Here is a 20,193-nt window from a genome sequence, read left to right as displayed (position 1 = left end):
GATGATACTCAGCTGTATTTCTGTTTCATCAGACACAGATGGTGCTTTTTTTTTTTTTTTTTTTAACTTTCCCAAATTCTGGTCTAAACTGGGATTTGGATGGTAGCAAACTGTTTGATGCTCAAACTGGATAAAACAGAGGTGGTGCTCGTTAGGGTCCCAATTCAGCAAATTATTTAAGCATGTGCTTAACTTTACACACATGAATACTCCCAATGACATCAACAGAATTACCAACATTTGCTTGACATCAAGTTTGTTAAAGTGGGGCTCACTGATGTAACAATTAAAGGGAATGTTGCAGGTAATATGCTGCCCATTTTGTTACTAAACTTTATTGCTTCTAGATGACAAGACAGCTGTAGTGGTCAAAAGTTCTTTTAATCTGCACTTGATAAAAAGATTGTGACCATTCCTTGCCACGGTACTCTAGACTTTTGTCACCTTTGGACGAGGTTATTGTAATGCACTTCATTTGGGCATCAGTACAGATTTACATTGTTATACATCGCCATCAACTACAATAGGAGTTATAGCCACACAGCTGAGAGCAGCACTGGGTCTATTAGAACAGGCACATGGTTGGTATAAACTGAAAACAAACAAACAGTCCCACCAATAATGGTTATTTAAATATATTAATGAAACTCATGAGGCCTCCATCAGGAATGATCTTTCTAGGAAAAGGATGTACACGTATGCATGCAGGGGCATGTCCACACACACACGCACAATTCTCTAGTCACTTTCATAGAATGGAGTTTTCCTTGATGCTTGTTAAGCCCTTTCCTCATTTTGGTCTTAAGTATGGAGTAAACCTGTCTTTCGTGTTTTGGAGGATTTAATGATGCAAAGCAAATCATTTCTTGTAGAGGATCCACTATTTGGGCAACCAGGGGCATTTCCCCGTATGGCAAAATTAGAAAATAAAATGAGATTTAAATAAATGTATCTTTTCTCCACTTCCCCATTCAAAATATTAATGCAATTGAATAGCTTTTCCTGATGCAAGATTCAAGAAGAGGCAACTGCTCCAAGGAGTCACTGTGTAGTGCAAATATACATATTCTAGGAGAGAACTTATAAGCTACATCAGCATCAGGACTTTGAACAGCCCAGCAAAGAACAGCAGAGCAATAAGAGGCACTTTCAAAACATGCCTTGAATTAGGGTCCAATCTTGCGCCTACTGAAGTCAATGTAAATGCCACTCCTGTTTTCAATAGGAGGAAGATCAGGTCCTTCGTGTAAAATCAGGGAAAGTTACAGTGCGCTACTTGAAATTCTGAATGACAGTCACCAATGCATCCGACGAAGTGAGCTGTAGCTCATGAAAGCTTATGCTCAAATAAATTGGTTAGTCTCTAAGGTGCCACAAGTCCTCCTTTTCTTTTTGCGGATACAGACTAACACAGCTGCTACTCTGAAACCAGTCACCAAGTAGTAAGTGCATATTAATCATATACATGTGAAGGCACTGAATGCTTACCCATTTTTAAGAGAGATAAGACTTGCAAATGATTAGCAACCCATGCTTGAGATGTTTGCATGCCTTTGTAACTAACTGCTGTAGAAAAGCATGCACCTTGGAAAAAACAATTTTCCAACACTTCAATATCTTCACCAACACTCTGACTCCTTAACTATAGAGTGGGCAATATTCTGATGAAGTGAAGCCACATTTAGTTTTTAGTACAATACTGATTTTTAGGGGGAAAACAGGAATTCAGCAAATACAAATATAATATTTACAACTTTACATTAATGGAAGCACTGCCCTTTCACTGCTCCTTCCGCTGAAAGACAAACCCTTTGTTCTCCTACCTCCACTCCCTGGACCTTCAGTTTCATGTGATCCTCTCTGGTGGTTTTCCCATCTTTCCTCTTTTTCCAGCAATATCCATCTTTCCTGTATTTCACCTTCTTCCTGTTGTACAGTATCATAGAACCATTCTGTGGTCTGAAAACAAGAAACAGATGAATTACATAAAGAAACACACTAGAAAAATTTATGATGAAAGATATTTAGACTACAAAGTCTCTACAGAAAAGCAATATTCTACATTTGACTTAACATAATTTTTCACCTTTGATTGCTGCTCACCAGATTAACTATGTTTTATGGTCTGCAAAAATTTACTTGGGATTTTGTACCTAATGAATTAAATGTGTCAATGAGAGTTGTAAATAAAGATCCCGTCAGTACTATCCACTGTCTGACCATGATATATTACCCGTAGGCTGAGCTATGCTCTAAAAATAGAAGAAAAAGAAGGTGAAAGAGAAAGGATGCTGGTTATTTTATGGTACGCAGTCTCTCATCTATTTTTAAAAGAACGTCTACCACATCTTTTAATCCATCAACCGGGATTAGGTAATAAGTAGGTTTAACAGCAGTTGAATGAATATGTTAACAAAAAATAAATAGAAAAGGCATTCATTTATACCAGAATACATGGTATTCATTGCACACACTTTAGATCAATGTTAGACCTAAAATAGCTCTTTCATTTTTGTTCATCATCTTAACTTCAAAGCTACCTGAACACATATTCCACTTAGGAATCATCTATTGAAGTTTTGGGATATCAATAGCTAAGCATAACTATGTGTCCAATATACAGTCGTTATTATCTTTTTGGTACACTACAATATTTTGTTGAAATGTTTCATCATATGCTAAACTGATATAGCAGAAATGCCATTTTTCTGTAACATAAAAAAAAATCACTAAAAAGACACCATGCATCACATGCAGACATCAGTAATGTAGATGGCTGCAAAAATTTACAGTGGTACATTAGTCACAGTAATTTGGCTTTGGAATACCAAGAACAGAAAGAAATACAACAACATTAGCAGCAGCACCAGCAATAAACAACTTTCATCGAAAAGCTTTCGCTGGCGACATTTGATAAAGTAAAACTCCTGAACTTGTATAAACAAAACAAATTAACATATAGAAACCTTTGAGGAAAAATCTACACAATATACTTCACACCAATTTTTACAGAATTCAATTTTAAAAAACATATTTCTGTCTGGGCACCTGTATTTTCAGAAGGAGCAAAGAATTATTTGGAACTAACAAATGCTACTAAACATTTTCAGTGCCAGCAGAGAATTTCAATATAGCTCCCAGCCAAGAAAACTCTTTAAACAAGCCAAATTAAGTGGTCTGTTTCATACAATATTGGCTTGTGGTTTCAAAGCCACACCAGAGGTGAAAAAAGCAATACTTAGACCAGCTGGAAAAACAGCTTCCCCTCCCCCCTACTTTTATGCTTCAAACATAGCCATTCCAACAAGATAAAAGAGAAGAATATCATCTTATCCAGATTTTCACACTCCATTTTCTGTAAAAATGCAGAGTGTCACTATTTGAAAGTGGTTACGTGTAATGAATGTTTTATTACATAGGAATAATACAGTAACAAAACAGTAACTGTTGTAAATAGGGTTAATAGTAATTCACACCAATACTGGACTAAATACTCAATTAAGCTCAGGTCATCATTGTACACCATCTGTTACTGACATGTTTCCTCTGAGCCATACCCCAGCTGAAATGATCTAGACTAAGCTAATATCCTTGTTTTTACTGCATGTCAAAACAAAGCGCACAAACAATGTGGAGAGACTGCAACAAAACAACGTACCTGTGCTCTGCTTCTGCGCTTGGGCCTCGCCTTCATGTACATAGGTAAAGCGATGTTCATTCTGAAATACGACCTAATGTGCCTTCCATCTCTTTCCCTAAATAATGCCCTGCAAGGTTTGCAGAATCATACCCACCATATGGAACACAACGAACATGGACAAGAAACTACTTCAAATCTCTTTCACCATGAAGATGAACCTACCCTATCCAAGCAACCTGCCTGAATTCTATTTATAAATACAGAGAAGACACACCCTAGCAGCCAGCTTCCTGTCACTTTTAAGACAAACAATAATATCCACCATATTGGCATTTCTTCTGCGAGGCCTATATACACTAGCCCAAATTCTATCACCACCTCATTTTCAAAAAGGGAGTGGGGAACATGACTTTCTTTGTGCCTTGTATTGGGCCAAGCTACTGTAAGCACCTGAATAAAACACAGGGTCATGTACAGCCTCAGTGCACAATTCTCCAAATGCAAAGTTGCTAGTATCTGAAGTGGCTGTTCCAGAGTCTGGGCTGTGAGTAATTAATACTATGCAAACCCATACTTCTCTACCTGCTACTCAGACAGGCTGGACCATCAAGATGAACATCTCCAATTTCTCTGATATTTTTCTTTGTTTGCTTGGGCTTTTGAGAGCTTTTAACAACATTTTAACACACATCTTGGTAGCACCTAAAGGCCTCATCCAGGTGGATGCCAAAACACAAGTTACAGTCTCAGCCCCAAAGAGCTTTTAGTCTGACCAGCACATGGTCATGAAATGTTTCCATATCAACTCTGTTGCACACCTGCATTACTCTTTGTTAATATTTATACTTAGATAGCATCCAGAGGCTACAATCAGCCCCAGTACAAACATACATGAAGTTTCTGTCCAAAAGAGTTCAAAACCTAAGAAAACCAAAACAAAAGAGCAGGAGGAGAGATGGTTATAGTCTCAGATATACATGTGCAAATCCTAAGTATCAACTATTCTCATCTGCCCCAAGATGTCATTAATTAGCTGATTTTAAGCATCTCAACAGAGATGGGTCTAGAGGAGAGATTTGAAGGAAGAGAGCAAGGAGCCTTATAGATCAGTTCAGGGAGGATGTTCCATGTGGACAGGGCAGAATGGAAGGAGGTGCGGAGAGAGTGACACAATAAGAGACAAGAAAAGAAGTAAAAAGAGGCAGATTTGTGAATGGCCCTGAAGGTGAAAACAAAAAACTCGAACGTGATGCAGTGAAACAGTTGGACCCAGTGGAAGGATTCAAAGAGGTGGTGATATGGTCAGAGCAGTGAAAAAGGAAGGCTAACCACAGAGCTAGCTCTTGTATGGACTGGAGAGTGGGAATAGGGAAGCCAGAGAGTCAGCAGTTTTAGTTATCAAGATCAGAGATGATGAAGGCCTGGATGAGAATTTTGGTGATCTGGATAGGAAGAAAAGGATGAACCTTAGAGATTTGTATTGATTTTGTATTCTGTGTTTACAGTGCATGAATACACAGGATTTTTCATTTAAAATACAACAAAATATTAATTGTATTCTTAACAAAAGATACCTGAGTGCTTTCCAAGGCCAATGAAACAGCAAAAGAAATATAAAAGAAAGGAGCGCAATGATAGCTTAGCCACTACTACGAATACCAGCAGCTGGCAGGTACATAGCCCTTTTCCTCTGAGCATCTCTTCGCACTCTTCATATATGCTACAGGGCCATTTTCATACCTACAATATTTTTTCACCATCAGCTTTCTAGCAAAGTGTCTCAGGCATCTTGTAATAAGATCTCGTCTGAGCAGAATAATGTCAAATGTTTTACGCTCCTTCCTGCTAATCTTACTGTGCAGCAGGATAACTGCTACCTGTTTCCACTCCTAAGCGTCTGAGACGGAGCTGGATGTCACCAGGAAGTTTATACCCCAACTATCTCTCAGCTGAAGGGCTTTATGAACATTTTGATATAAGCAATAAAAAATTTATTTCCTCTCTCTACCCATTATAATTAACTGGATTAAATCAGGCATCGTTCTCAAGACCACACCTACCACTTTTTGAGTGTATCGGAACTAAGGATTCTTAAAGTTGATTCCATTCTCTATTGCTATACAACCTTCTGAAAAATTAACCTTTTAGCGTCAATGAAACAACAGTATTGATTTGACAGAGCTGCAGATAGTGCTGGATTAATTCAGTAAAGATATTACATATGTTGTTAGTGTTTATTCTACAAAGTTCTAGTCATTTCACCTGTCAACTCAAACTCTCTTCAAAACCTCAAAGACTGGTGTTTGTCATACCCGCTGAAGTATGCCTCATGGCTCACAAATCACAACCTTTTTAGGGCAGGTTGTGAAGAAAGTAGTGATGGGGCAGCTCCAGTCACTTCTGGAGTCCATAAAGCTCCTCAGTCCTGATCAGTTTGGTTTCAGCACTTAGATACTATGGGAAATAGGAAAACCTATGAAGACAGATTTAGACTAGGATTTGCATGGAGATGGTATCGATACCTTTGAGTGATGATTTACTTCTAGTGATGGATGTCAAAAGGTGTCACAGTGGTTTCTGATACCTTTGACTGGAACAGCAGCAAAGAGTCCTGTGGCACCTTATAGACTTATGCTCCTATATGTCTGTTAGTCTATAAGGTGCCACAGGACTCGCTGCGTTTACACATCCAGACTAACTCGGCCACCCCTCTGACATTTGACTGGAATGTTACATTAGTGGGGATGGGGTGGCTCTGCAAGGGTTCTGCTCTTTCCTCACTCAGAGATTTCACAGGGTGACGTTGAGTAATTTCTCTTCTTCCCTGATAATGCTCGAATATGCGGCTGTCGGGGGGTTCAGTCCCACCACCCCTTCTGTTCACTGGGCATGCAAGTCTTTGGATGAGTGTGACGAATTATGATTAAGGCGAAGATTCTGTCATGTTTATTTTTAGTAAAAGTCACGGACAGGTCGTGGGCAATAAACAAAAATTCACAGAAGCTGTGACCTGCCCGTGACTTTTGCTGCTGCGGTTCTGTGGTTTCCCCCGCCACCGTGGTGGCTGGGGACTGTGGGGTTCCCCCTCTGCCAGCAGCAGCTGGAAGCTGCAGGGTGACCATCTTTCCCAAAGAGAGAACAGGACACCCCCAGCTTCCGCCTCCCCCCATGCGGCGCTGTCGCTGGAACCTTGCAGGGGGCCCCCCGCCACCTGAACCCTGCCAGGGCCCCACTTGCTGCCAGCTCGAGTCCTGCAGCCCCAGGGAATGAAGCAGAGAATGTCATGGAGGTCTCTGGAAGTCACTGATTTCCATAAATGTAGCCTTAATTATGATCTTTAACGTGCATACGACAATTCTATTATTTCTTTTTCATCAGCCCAGATGTTTGTTTACGTGCTCTCAGATTATCACTAGCACTATCAATATGGTCTTAGTTTCTTTATGGTTTTGTTTGATTGGATATGCTGAATTGATGAAAGATGAGACACTGAGTCATTTTGAAAAAAGAAAAGGAGTACTTGTGGCACCTTAGAGACTAACAAACGAGTCATTTTGACTTTGTCTGATTTTGTTACAGCTACTTTTGTCACAAGCAACTACACGAAACACTAAATATAGAAATCAATCATGAAAAGTTCTATACACCCACTTGATTGGGCTGAGTAATTTTTTGATGGGTGATTAGAATATCATTCATTTTCTCATTACCATCATCATTACAGCATGAGTGGGTGTCCAGATTGTGTACCTGGCCTAGTACAATTTCATGATGATTTTGCAAGGCTGAAATAAACACACACACACACACACACCTTTCCTTCTATTACACAGCACGGAACAGAGTAAGATGTCACTGGACAACACATAGCTAATATGGTTTGGTTAAAAGTCTAGTAAGTTACAACCTTTTGTTCCTGTTTTCTCTATTTAAAAAAAAAAAGCCTCTTACAAATCTTGGGAAAGTCTCTGACTTTGATAGCAGAGTTTCAAGTTGGTTTAATGCCTATAGAAACCAGCTGTTTCTTGGATATCTTCATAAAAATGAGGAACAATTTTAACCTGATATAAATTGTTCCTACATTTCTCTCTTGTTGTAAGAAAAAATAGAGAAGGTAGGTCTCCTGTGCTTATCTCTGTCTCACACAAAAACACAGCCAGGAGTAATAAATTGATGGTTACAGCAAGGCTGAAGAGATCAAGATCCGATACAAATCCTCAGAATGCACATTTGGTATATTACAAAACCCAATCTCATCGAAAGGCTTTGCGTGTATACTTACATTCAGGAACACCACTCAGACTTTTACAGGATATTCAAGATTGCAGGAGGAAGGAAGTTGCAGACCTGAACTTAGATTCTTCTGTGATCACAGGTTCTTACTGGACGATTCTAGTTTATGTTTATAGGAGGGTTTGCAAAGGAAACAAATTAAACCTGTGCTGCATTTGGTCAGATGTGAAAAGCAATTTTGCTTTTTTTTTTATTCTTCACCTGGAACCACGGCAATAATAAGTAGGACTAGATGGAAACACCAATTTACTTTATTTGATTAGCTCCTAGTTTGCAGCTCCACAGCCATCTTCATATCATTAAAGTAAGTCTATACTGGAAATAATAAAATAGTATTTTAATATTATTGCATAATGGAAAGAATACGAACCAAAATAATTGACAAATATTGCAAGGTCTAGCTCCTCTTGCACTTTTACTGCTGATATATGGTCAGGCTAATTAAAAGAATACTGGGAACATATTTGTTATGTTTCACATGTAAGTGATTTTCAGTATTTTAAAAACAATTCATAGTTCTCCTAATAATTACTCAATTACTATATTTACAGAAAACCAGTACCTCAAAAATTACTTTTTGCTTTTAACTATGCGTGTACTATATTTGTGCCAGCTTCCCATCAATAGAAAGCATCATAGTTATTAAAAGTAGGTAATATTTCTTTGCTTGTGCATTTTAATATTTAGAACTGAAATTTATTCACTAATGTCAGATAAACCAAATATATCTCCTTGTTATCTCCTTGATAATTCTGACCCATAGACCAAGCTATAGCTGAGCATGTAATTAGCTGACTATATAAGCAGCTGTGACAGAAGGTCTGTCAAATTTTGAAATCTTGGAGTCTAATTATTTTTTAAGTGGAAATTTTAATCACATGTTCTAGTTACATCAAATGGGTCTTAAAGGAATATATTTATATAAACATACACACCTGAGAATGTTTAAGCAAATATTGGCATGCCTTGTACCTGAGTTTCCTCTACACAAGGAGGTCTCATGGATTCTGAGAGCTTGGGGAGGGCAAGTCAGGGGAGGGATCGGATCGCTACTCCTGCTCGGATCGCTACCCCTTCCTGCTTCTCCACGTGGGCACCAATGATACTGCCAAGAATGACCTTGAGCGGATCACTGCGGACTACGTGGCTCTGGGAAGAAGGATAAAGGATAAAGGAGTTTGAGGCACAAGTGGTGTTCTTGTCCATCCTCCCCGTGGAAGGAAAAGGCCAGGGTAGGGACCGTTGAATCGTGGAAGTCAACGAATGGCTACGCAGGTGGTGTCGGAGAGAAGGCTTTGGATTCTTTGACCATGGGATGGTGTTCCATGAAGGAGGAGTGCTGGGGAGAGATGGGCTCCACCTAACGAAGAGAGGGAAGAGCATCTTTGTGAGCAGGCTGGCTAACCTAGTGAGGAGGGCTTTAAACTAGGTTCACCGGGGGAAGGAGACCAAAGCCCTGAGGTAAGTGGGCAAGCAGGATACCGGGAAGAAGCACAGGCAGGAACGTCTGTGAGGGGCGGGCTCCTACCTCATACTGAGAATGAGGGGTGATCAGCAGGTTATCTCAAGTGCTTATATACAAATGCACAAAGCCTTGGAAACAAGCAGGGAGAACTGGAAGTCCTGGTGAAGGAATTATGACGTGATTGGAATAACAGAGACTTGGTGGGATAACTCACATGACTGGAGTACTGTCATGGATGGTTATAAACTGTTCAGGAAGGACAGGCAGGGCAGAAAAGGTGGGGGAGTAGCACTGTATGTAAGGGAGCAGTATGACTGCTCAGAGCTCCGGTATGAAACTGCAGAAAAACCTGAGTGTCTCTGGATTAAGTTTAGACGTGTGAGCAACAAGACTGATGTAGTGGTGGGAGTCTGCTATAGACCACCGGACCAGGGGGATGAGGTGGATGAGGCTTTCTTCCGGCAACTCGCAGAAGCTACTAGATTGCACGCCCTGGTTCTCATGGGTGACTTTAATCATCCTGATATCTGCTGGGAGAGCACTACAGCGGTGCACAGACAATCCAGGAAGTTTTTGGAAAATGTAGGGGACAATTTCCTGGTGCAAGTGCTGGAGGAGCCAACTAGGCGGAGAGCTTTTCTTGACCTGCTGCTCACAAACCGGGAAGAATTAGTAGGGGAAGCAAAAGTGGATGGGAATCTGGGAGGCAGTGACTATGAGTTGGTCGAGTTCAGGATCCTGACACAGGGAAGAAAGGTAAGCAGCAGAATACAGACCCTGGACTTCAGGAAAGCAGACTTCGACTCCCTCAGGGAACTGATGGGTAGGATCCCCTGGGGGAATAACGTGAGGGGGAAAGGAGTCCAGGAGAGCTGGCTGTATTTCAAAGAATCCCTATTGAGGTTACAGGGACAAACCATCCCGATGTGTCAAAAGAATAGTAAATATGGCAGGCGACCAGCTTGGCTTAACAGTGAAATCCTTGCGGATCTTAAACATAAAAAAGAAGCTTACAAGAAGTGGAAGATCGGACAAACGACCAGGGAAGAGTATAAAAATGGGGTATAAAAAAAGAGTATAGGGAAGAGTATAAAAAATGTTGCTCGGGCATGTAGGAATGAAATCAGGAGGGCCAAATCGCACCTGGAGCCGCAGCTAGCAAGAGATGTCAAGAGTAACAAGAAGGGTTTCTTCAGGTATGTTGGCAACAAGAAGAAAGCCAAGCAAAGTGTGGGCCCCTTACTGAATGAGGGAGGCTACCTAGTGACAGAGGATGTGGAAAAAGCTAATGTACTCAATGCTTTTTTTGCCTCGGTCTTCACGAACAAGGTCAGCTCCCAGACTGCTGCGCTGGGCAACACAGCATGGGGAGTAGGTGGCCAGCCCTCTGTGGAGAAAGAAGTAGTTAGGGACTATTTAGAAAAGCTGGACGTGCAAAAGTCCACGGGGCTGGATGCGTTGCATCCGAGAGTTCTAAAAGAGTTGGCGGCTGTAATTGCAGAGCCATTGGCCATTATCTTTGAAAACTCGTGGCGATCGGGGGAAGTCCCGGACGACTGGAAAAAGGCTAATGTAGTGCCAATCTTTAAAAAAGGGAAGGAGGAGGATCCTGGGAACTACAGGCCAGTCAGCCTCACCTCAGTCCCTGGAAAAATCATGGAGCAGGTCCTCAAGGAATCAATCCTGAAGCACTTACACGAGAGGAAAGTGATCAGGAACAGTCAGCATGGATTCACCAAGGGAAGGTCATGCCTGACTAATCTAATCGCCTTCTATGAGGAGATTACTGGTTCTGTGGATGAAGGGAAAGCAGTGGATGTATTGTTTCTTGACTTTAGCAAAGGTCTCCCACAGTATTCTTGTCAGCAAGTTAAAAAAGTATGGGCTGGATGAATGCACTATAAGGTGGACAGAAAGCTGGCTAGATTGTCGGGCTCAACGGGTAGTGATCAATGGCTCCATGTCTAGATGGCAGCCGGTATCAAGTGGAGTGCCCCAAGGGTTGGTCCTGGGGCCGGTTTTGTTCAATATCTTCATAAATGATCTGGAGAATGGTGTGGATTGCACTCTCAGCAAATTTGCGGATGATACTAAACTAGGAGGAGTGGTAGATACGGTGGCAGGCAGGGATAGGATACAGAGGGACCTAGACAAATTGGAGGATTGGGCCAAAAGAAATCTGATGAGGTTCAACAAGGACAAGTGCAGAGTCCTGCACTTAGGACGGAAGAATCCAATGCACCGCTACAGACTAGGGACCGAATGGCTAGGCAGCAGTTCTGCGGAAAAGTACCTAGGGGTGACAGTGGACGAGAAGCTGGATATGAGTCAACAGTGTGCCCTTGTTGCCAAGAAGGCCAATGGTATTTTGGGATGTATAAATAGGGGCATTGCCAGCAGATCGAGGGACGTGATTGTTCCCCTCTATTCGACATTGTGAGGCCTCATCTGGAGTACTGTGTCCAGTTTTGGGCCCCACACTACAAGAAGGATGTGGAAAAATTGGAGAGAGTCCAGCGAAGGGCAACAAAAATGATTAGGGGTCTGGAACACATGACTTATGAGGAGAGGCTGAGGGAACTGGGATTGTTTAGTCTGCAGAAGAGAAGAATGAGGGGGGATTTGATAGCTGCTTTCAACTACCTGAGAGGTGGTTCCAGAGAGGATGGTTCTAGACTATTCTCAGTGGTAGAAGAGGACAGGACAAGGAGTAGTGGTCTCAAGCTGCAGTGGGGGAGGTTTAGGTTGGATATTAGGAAAAACCTTTTCACCAAGAGGGTGGTGAAACACTGGAATGCATTACCTAGGGAGGTGGTAGAATCTCCTTCCTTAGAAGTTTTTAAGGTCAGGCTTGACAAAGCCCTGGCTGGGATGATTTAGTTGGGGATTGGTCCTGCTTTGAGCAGGGGGTTGGACTAGATGACCTCCTGAGGTCCCTTCCAACCCTGATATTCTATGATTCTAGGGCAGGGTCTGGGGGAGCCCAAGGCCGGTGGAGTCTCAGAGCCTAAAGGGGGAAAGTGGGGGACAGTGGGAAGGCAGTAGGAGCCTTAGGCCTGTGGGGAGCTCTGGGAGCCTGAGGTGGGGAGAGGCAGTTGGAGTGCAAAGCCTGTGGGGGCCCTGGGAGACTGGAACACCACCCCGCCCATCATTTCCTTACTAGCCACAGTCCCCTTCCCTCCTGAGGGGTCGACAGAGCCTAGAGCCAGCAGAGATGGGGGAGGCAGACCAGCACTCCCCAGAGGCCAGCAGCAGGAATTGCACCTGCTGCTCAGGGCCCAGCCAATGTGAGGGAAGGGGTGATTCATAGATTCGTAGATATTTAGGTCAGAAGGGACCATTATGACCATCTAGTCTGACCTCCTGCACAACGCAGGCCACAGAATTTCACCCACCACTCCTGCAAAAAACCTCACACCTATATCTGTGCTATTGAAGTCCTCAAATCGTAGTTTAAAGACTTCAAGGAGCAGAGAATCCTCCAGCAAGTGACCCGTGCCCCATGCTACAGAGGAAGGCGAAAAAATTCCAGGGCCTCTTCCAATCTGCCCTGGAGGAAAATTCCTTCCCGACCCCAAATATGGTGATGCGACAGAGCAGACGGGTTTGTGCAGCCCATGAGATGCAGGCCCCCAGGCTGCTCTGGTGATGCTGAGCTGAGGCCTACCGTGCTGCGTGGGGCCTGTTTGATACTGTCCAAAGGGCCTGCTGCCAAGTGAGGTTAATGGAAAAGTGGTTTCTGTTTCCACATGTATTTATCCTTTAAGGTCCCTTACTCCTCTGCAGGGTTGACCTGGAATATTGCACTGGCAGCCAAGCAAATCTTCCCCACACTCTTGCTACAGCGCTCACCATTTCTCCCACTAGGAAATGGACTCCGTGCTGAAATTTGAAATACAAAGCAGAGCCTCCTAGGTTTGAGGATCTGTTGGGGAGAGGAAGGCTGGTATATGTTCAGAGTGGGAAACAGGGAGTGTGGAAAAAAGAAAATATTTTTAAGCAAATATCTGCAATCTGTTGTGTAAATATAGACAGTTTATTTCCAAGTACCTACTGTCATGTGCAATCTTGAATTTTCATGAACATGTCTGTCTTGAGCAGTGGTTTTCAACCTTTTTCATTTGCGGACCCCTACAAAATTTCAACTGGAGGTGGGGACCCCTCTGGAAATTTGAGACGTAGTCTGCAGATCCACAGGCGACCGTGGACCACAGGTTGAAAACCACTGTTCTATGGTAATGACAACCTTTCGCAGACCCCTTAAACATAGCTGTAAACCACTGGTCAAGAAGGCAGAAAATAGGGAGACAGGAATTATTGTAACTACATAAAATACAAGAGTCCAGATATAATTTTTATAACATATTGAAAGAAATAGGTTGCCTACATTTGTTGGGAATTAATTATGCATTATTGATTGTTAATATTAGTTATTAATTATATATTACTTAATATCAGATGTCATTCTTCCTAATGTACACTTAATAAAAAGAAAAGATGGGAGACTCTCCCCTCTGGAATGGGTCATTAATCAAACGCAGGCCAGCAGAAAGCCCTGTTTTCTTTTTTTCCATCCTGTCATGCACACTGAATACATTATCAACCAGAGATACAAAAGGACAGTGGTGAATAAAGTAATTTAATTGTATCCCTTCAAGTGGAGAGGCACTGGAAACTGACCCTGACGGTATGCAAATACTGAAAGCATGTGTGATGTGAAACAAAAATTATCTATAATTATGACAGCTGTGCTGCCCAGAGCAATGCCGATAATACAGGGCTGCTGATTTTTCATCTGAACAGAATGTTTTTCAGGCGCTCACAATGTGGTAGCTGGCCCTTGTATTGGGCTTAAATCTAGCACACAGGTGTTCTCAGCCCACAAAGTCCGTCTTTTTTATAAATAGTTATAATCACTGGATGGAACATCCTAGCAGCGTGTGTCTGTAACACCACATCCTTTTAGCAGGTTACTAGGGAAAATATACGTGTAAATGGGGTCTGCTGGCTCACACAGACTGTTTACTCATTACTTGAGCTGACTGAAAAATCTGAACTTTTTGTCCCAGAAAATTTCAAATGAAACAAAAAAAAAAAATCTTCATTTCCTATGAAATTACAGGTTTCAGAGTAGCAGCCGTGTTAGTCTGTATTCGCAAAAAGAAAAGGAGGACTTGTGCCACCTTAGAGGCTAACAAATTTATTTGAGCATAAGCTTTCGTGAGCTACAGCTCACTTCATCGGATGCATTCTGTGGAAAATACAGTGGGGAGATGTATATACATAGAGAACATGAAACAATGGGTGTTACCATACACACTGTAACAAGAGAGTGATCACTTAAGGTGAGATATTACCAGCAGGAGAGCGGGGGAACCTTTTGTAGCGATAATCAAGGTGGGCCATTTCCAGCAGTTGACAAGAACGTCTGAGGAACAGTGGAGGGTGGGGGGGTGGAATGAACATGGGAAAATAGTTTTACCTCGTGTAATGACCCATCCACTCCCAGTCTCTATTCAAGCCTAAGTTAATTGTATCCAGTTTGCAAATTAATTCCAATTCAGCAGTCTCTCGTTGGAGTCTGTTTTTCAAGTCTTTTTGTTGAAGAATTGCAACTTTTAGGTCTGTAATCGAGTGACCAAAGAGATTGAAATGTTCTCCAACTGGTTTTTGAATGTTATAATTCTTGACATCTGATTTGTGTCCATTTATGCTTTTACGTAGAGACTGTCCAGTTTGACCAATGTACATGGCAGAGGGGCACTGCTGGCACATGATGGCATATATCACATTGGTAGATGTGCAGGTGAACGAGCCTCTGATAGTGTGGCTGATGTGATTAGGCCCTATGATGGTGTCCCCTGAATAGATATGTGGGCACAGTTGGCAACGGGCTTTGTTGCAAGGATAGGTTCCTGGGTTAGCGGTTCTGTTGTGTGGTTGCTGGTGAGTATTTGCTTCAGATTGAGGGGCTGTCTGTAAGCAAGGACTGGCCTGTCTCCCAAGATCTGTGAGAGCGATGGGTCGTCCTTCAGGATAGGTTTTAGATCCTTGATGATGCGTTGGAGAGGTTTTAGTTGGGGGCTGAAGGTGACGGCTAGTGGCATTCTGTTATTTTCTTTGTTGGGCCTGTCCTGGAGTAAGTGACTTCTGGGTACTCTTCTGGCTCGGTCAATCTGTTTCTTCACTTCACCAGGTGGGTATTGTAGTTGTAAGAACGCTTGATAGAGATCTTATAGGTGTTTGTCTCTGTCTGAGGGGTTGGAGCAAATGTGGTTGTATCGTAGAGGTAGGAATAGCGGTCAGTAGCTTTCCGGTATAGGGTGGTGTTTATGGTGACCATCGCTTATTAGCACCGTAGTGTCCAGGAAGAGGATCTCTTGTGTGGACTGGTCCAGGCTGAGGTTGATGGTGGGATGGAAATTGTTGAAATCATGGAGGAATTCCTCAAGGGCTTCTTTGCCATGGGTCCAGATGATGAAGATGTCATCAATATAGCGCAAGTAGAGTAGGGGCATTAGGGGACGAGAGCTGAGGAAGCGTTGTTCTAAGTCAGCCATAAAAATGTTGGCATACTGTGGGGCCATGCGGGTACCCATAGCAGTGCCGCTGATTTGAAGGTATACATTGTCCCCAAATGTGAAATAGTTATGGGTGAGGACAAAGTCACAAAGTTCAGCCACTAGGTTTGCCGTGACATTATCGGGGATACTGTTTCTGACGGCTTGTAGTCCATCCTTGTGTGGAATGTTGGTGTAGAGGGCTTCTGCATCCATAGTGACTAGGATGGTATTTTCAGGAAGATCTCTGATGGATTGTAGTTTCCTCAGGAAGTCAGTGGTGTCTCGAAGGTAGCTGGGAGTGCTGGTAGCGTAGGGCCTGAGGAGGGAATCTACATAGCCAGACAATCCTCCTGTCAGGGTGCCAATGCCTGAGATGATGAGGCATCCAGGATTTCCAGGTTTATGGATCTTGGGTAGCAGATAGAATACCCCAGGTCGGGGTTCCAGGGGTGTGTCTATGCGGATTTGATCTTGTGCTTTTTCAGGGAGTTTCTTGAGCAAATAGTATAGTTTCTTTTGGTAACCCTCAGTGGGATCAGAGGGTAATGGCTTGTAGAAAGTGGTGTTGGAGAGCTGCTGAGCAACCTCTTGTTCATATTCCGACTTATTCATGACGACGACAGCACCTCCTTTGTCAGCCTTTTTGATTATGATGTCAGAGTTGTTTCTGAGGCTGTGGATGGCATTGTGTTCTGCATGGCTGAGGTTATGGGGCAAGTGATGCTGCTTTTCCACAATTTCAGCCCGTGGACGTCGGCGGAAGCACTCTATGTAGAAGTCCAGTCTGTTGTTTTGACCTTCAGGAGGAGTCCACCCAGAATCCTCCTTTTTGTAGTCCTGGTAGGAAGGTCTCTGTGGGTTAGTATGTTGTTCAGAGATGTGTTGGAAATATTCCTTGAGTTGGAGAACCTAACCCACCCCCCCACTATTCCTCAGACATTCTTGTCAACTGCTGGAAATGGCCCACCTTGATTATAACTATAAAAGGTTTTTTGCCCCGCGCTCTCCTTCTGGTAATATCTGATCTTAAGTGATCACTCTCGTTACAGTGTGTATGGTAACACCCATTGTTTCGTGTTCTCTATGTATATAAATCTCCCCACTGTATTTTCCACTGAATGCATCCGATGGAGTGAGCTGTAGCTCACGAAAGCTTATGCTCAAATAAATTTGCTCGTCTCTAAGGTGCCACAAAGTACTCCTTTTCTTTTTATGAAATTACAGTATCAATGCCTATCTTATTGCCTGTTACGGATATGCCGTAATAGACAGCGATATAAAAATATGGGATGAAATCCTGGCGCCACTGACATTAATGGGAGTTTTCCCATTGTGTTCAATGGAGCACGGATTTTATCCCGTTAGAAAGGAAAGATGAATATATAAGAAAAGGAAGGAATCCAAGATGGCTGCAATGTACTGTCTAACAAAGCTGACAATCATTCAGTGCCATTAACAGCTAGAAAGCAAATAGATTGAGAAATTTTTCTTGGACATTTTATACCTAGGCACAACAGACTAAAACGCAGGAGCAGTCATAGTTCTGAGATTCTTTAGTGTGCTTCAGTCAGACCTTTCCCCTTATCTTAAATGAATGAGAAAATGCACCAGAGATAGTTTCAGAAGGAAACCATTGCTGTGTAACACAAGTTTCACATTATATATTCGGAAAAAACCTTGTGTCCATGAAATGACAATGCATCCTTACAACAGCTCCTGACTTGTCATAGTCGAATAATTTCTTAATAATCTAATACAAATATAAACAAAAATTAATCTGTCATCTCTTAGCAAAGAGGATTAACCATATCAAATGGTGTTCTGCAGGTGATAAATGCAGTGATGAACTAAAAACTGGTGAAGGGAACAATCCCATGTGTTCTGATGGAAATTTTCACACTCAGCAAAAATCTTTTAGAAGATTTTGTTTATGATATATAAATGGTATAAATGAATAGTACAGGAACAATAATGCAGAAACTTCATAAATGGCACTTCTATTTATTATTACTGAGCAACACCACAGATGTGCACAATGCTTTACATAAACACTGGAGTCCCTAGATTCAAAAACATCCCACTCCTGCAATCAGATCTACTACTATGGACCCTTGCCCAAGAGCAGAGCCTCACTGGATGGCCTTGCCATCCAGTCCCACTAAGTTAGCTGCCATTCAAAGGGAATGCTGTAGTTATCAGAGCTTAGGGTGAGTGTTTTGTGAGCCTGTGAGGTCTGTGGTGGTCTCAGCAGAATGTTCTGGAACTCCTTAATGCAAGAGATCAGGATGAGCCCCATTCTGATCGGGGAAGAACCACCCTTTCACATAGCAATCTATCAGTACCGAGGACCGAAGAACAGCCCACAATATTTTTTCATCAACTATAAAAAGAAAAAGGGAAATAGCCCTGAATAGAGTGGAGAGTGGTGTTCTTTGTGAAGAAAAAGCATGTGATCATTAATTCTGATCCCATTTGGAGGGGCTTGGATATCAGCTCTGTATGACACAATTTGCTTAACACTGAAATAGAACAGAGTACTTTAAGGATGAAGTTTAAGTTATAACTATGGATTTCTTCTCTTTTATGACTCTGTGGCATTTAAAAGCTGCCTATAAGTCTCCTCAGGTTTCTTGTTTGAGGCCTGGGGGAAGGAGGACAGGAAGAATAATTATGAAGCAGAAAACACTCTGTCATGGGCATGTATGAGATTTGAGATGTCTGTCTTCCTCTCTCTCTGTCATGGCTATCAGAGAAATAAATATTTTGGCATATGGGATAATTTTGTCCAAATTGTGTTACTTCCCAAATTGGTGATAAAGACACTGGTGGTCCTTTTCTTATATATGCTTTAAAAGGGGAAATTTGACACAATCCACAAGGATGTCACTGTGTTTCATAGAGACAAGGTGGGTGGAGTAATATCTTTTATTGGACCAACTATTGGACAAGCTTATACAGGGCTCTTCTTCAGGACTATGGAAAGGTACTCAGAGTGTCCCAGATAAATACAGAACGTGGAACAGATTGTTTAGCATAAATAGTTAACACGTATTTCTCTCACCGACAGAAGTTGGCCCAATAAAAAAATATATTACCTCACCAACCTTGTCTCGCTAACATCCTGGGACCAACACTGCATAGTGTGTTTCATGTAATACAGCTTCAGTTCAAGGATCTCTGGACTGTATTGGATAATTTTTTTCTGCCAGACACCTGCACTTATTCTACATGATAAAAATATTAAAAAATGGAACAACATGTGTTGAAAAATATTAATTGATATGCAACTAATTGGCTTTTAAATCTCAGTATCCCAGGCCAAGGCAGAAAACGGGATGTTTCACCAATGTTTACTCCTGAGCAATTTTTCAGATCCTTATTCAAAAGCTGATTAAATAAGTGATTAATAAAGGAAATGTTGAAAAAACTCATCTTCATTGCTATAGGAAAGTGTATACATTAATACAAAGGAGTCCAATAGACAGGATGGCACCTCATTTAGTAAGTGCATCCATGCTGGTGAAAGGTTCCAGACTGACAGCCCTTAAGGCTGATGTCCTCAGTGTGTCCTCACTACAAATAATGCTCAGGTGGTTGCAGGACCAGCTTCCCACACATGCTGCCCTTTATCCTTACAAATGGTACATTAATTATAACATAAAAATTAAAATGATAAAGTCAGAACAAAGAATTTCGACTTTACTGAAACTAAACATTTTGATAATGTCAAAAATAAGTATTTTATAATATTTTATTTAACCAAAAAAATGCAAGATTTAGAATTTTTATCCTGATTCAGGACAAAACCTAATTTCAAAATCTCAGAACTTCCCACAGGATGGAAATGCCGATCTTCAACTACCTCTATTCATTATACATGGACTTTCATTTTTTAAGCGGCTCTCACTATTATTATTCAATGTTTGTAATATAATGGTGACCCTGGTAAATTCAACATGATTTGATAGCCAACAAGGGGCCACAAAATTGTTTGTTCCTCAAGGTTTGCCAGCTTGTTTTGTGACTTGATGCATTGATAACACAGCAACAGATTCCTTTATACGTTAAAAAATACACAGTGAGGACGTAGAGAACATTTTACTAGCTACTAACACCAATTTTAATGTAGGTGGGGGACATAAACTACCTAAATTCAATCTTCCCCTTTAAATCTAAACTTTTATTGTAATACCCTCACACATTACACACACATATTGCAAAGGTCCCCTCTG

General features: G+C 41.8%; 1 protein-coding gene across 9 annotated transcripts in view; it reads right to left on the bottom strand.

The window, feature by feature from the left end:
- Nucleotides 1-20,193, bottom strand: part of CAMTA1 (calmodulin binding transcription activator 1) — a 918,369-nt gene that overhangs the window by 582,266 nt on the left and 315,910 nt on the right. For all 9 annotated transcript variants that reach the window (XM_074933836.1, XM_074933834.1, XM_074975524.1 and 6 more), the window contains exon 4: nt 1,824-1,959. In XM_074933836.1, the coding sequence (XP_074789937.1) occupies nt 1,824-1,959 (136 nt within the window). The remainder of the gene's footprint in view (nt 1-1,823; nt 1,960-20,193) is intronic.

The sequence above is a fragment of the Natator depressus genome, chromosome 18 (genome assembly GCF_965152275.1).
Source record: "Natator depressus isolate rNatDep1 chromosome 18, rNatDep2.hap1, whole genome shotgun sequence".
Lineage (NCBI taxonomy): Eukaryota > Metazoa > Chordata > Testudines > Cheloniidae > Natator > Natator depressus.
This window is presented reverse-complemented; position numbering and strand designations above follow the sequence as displayed.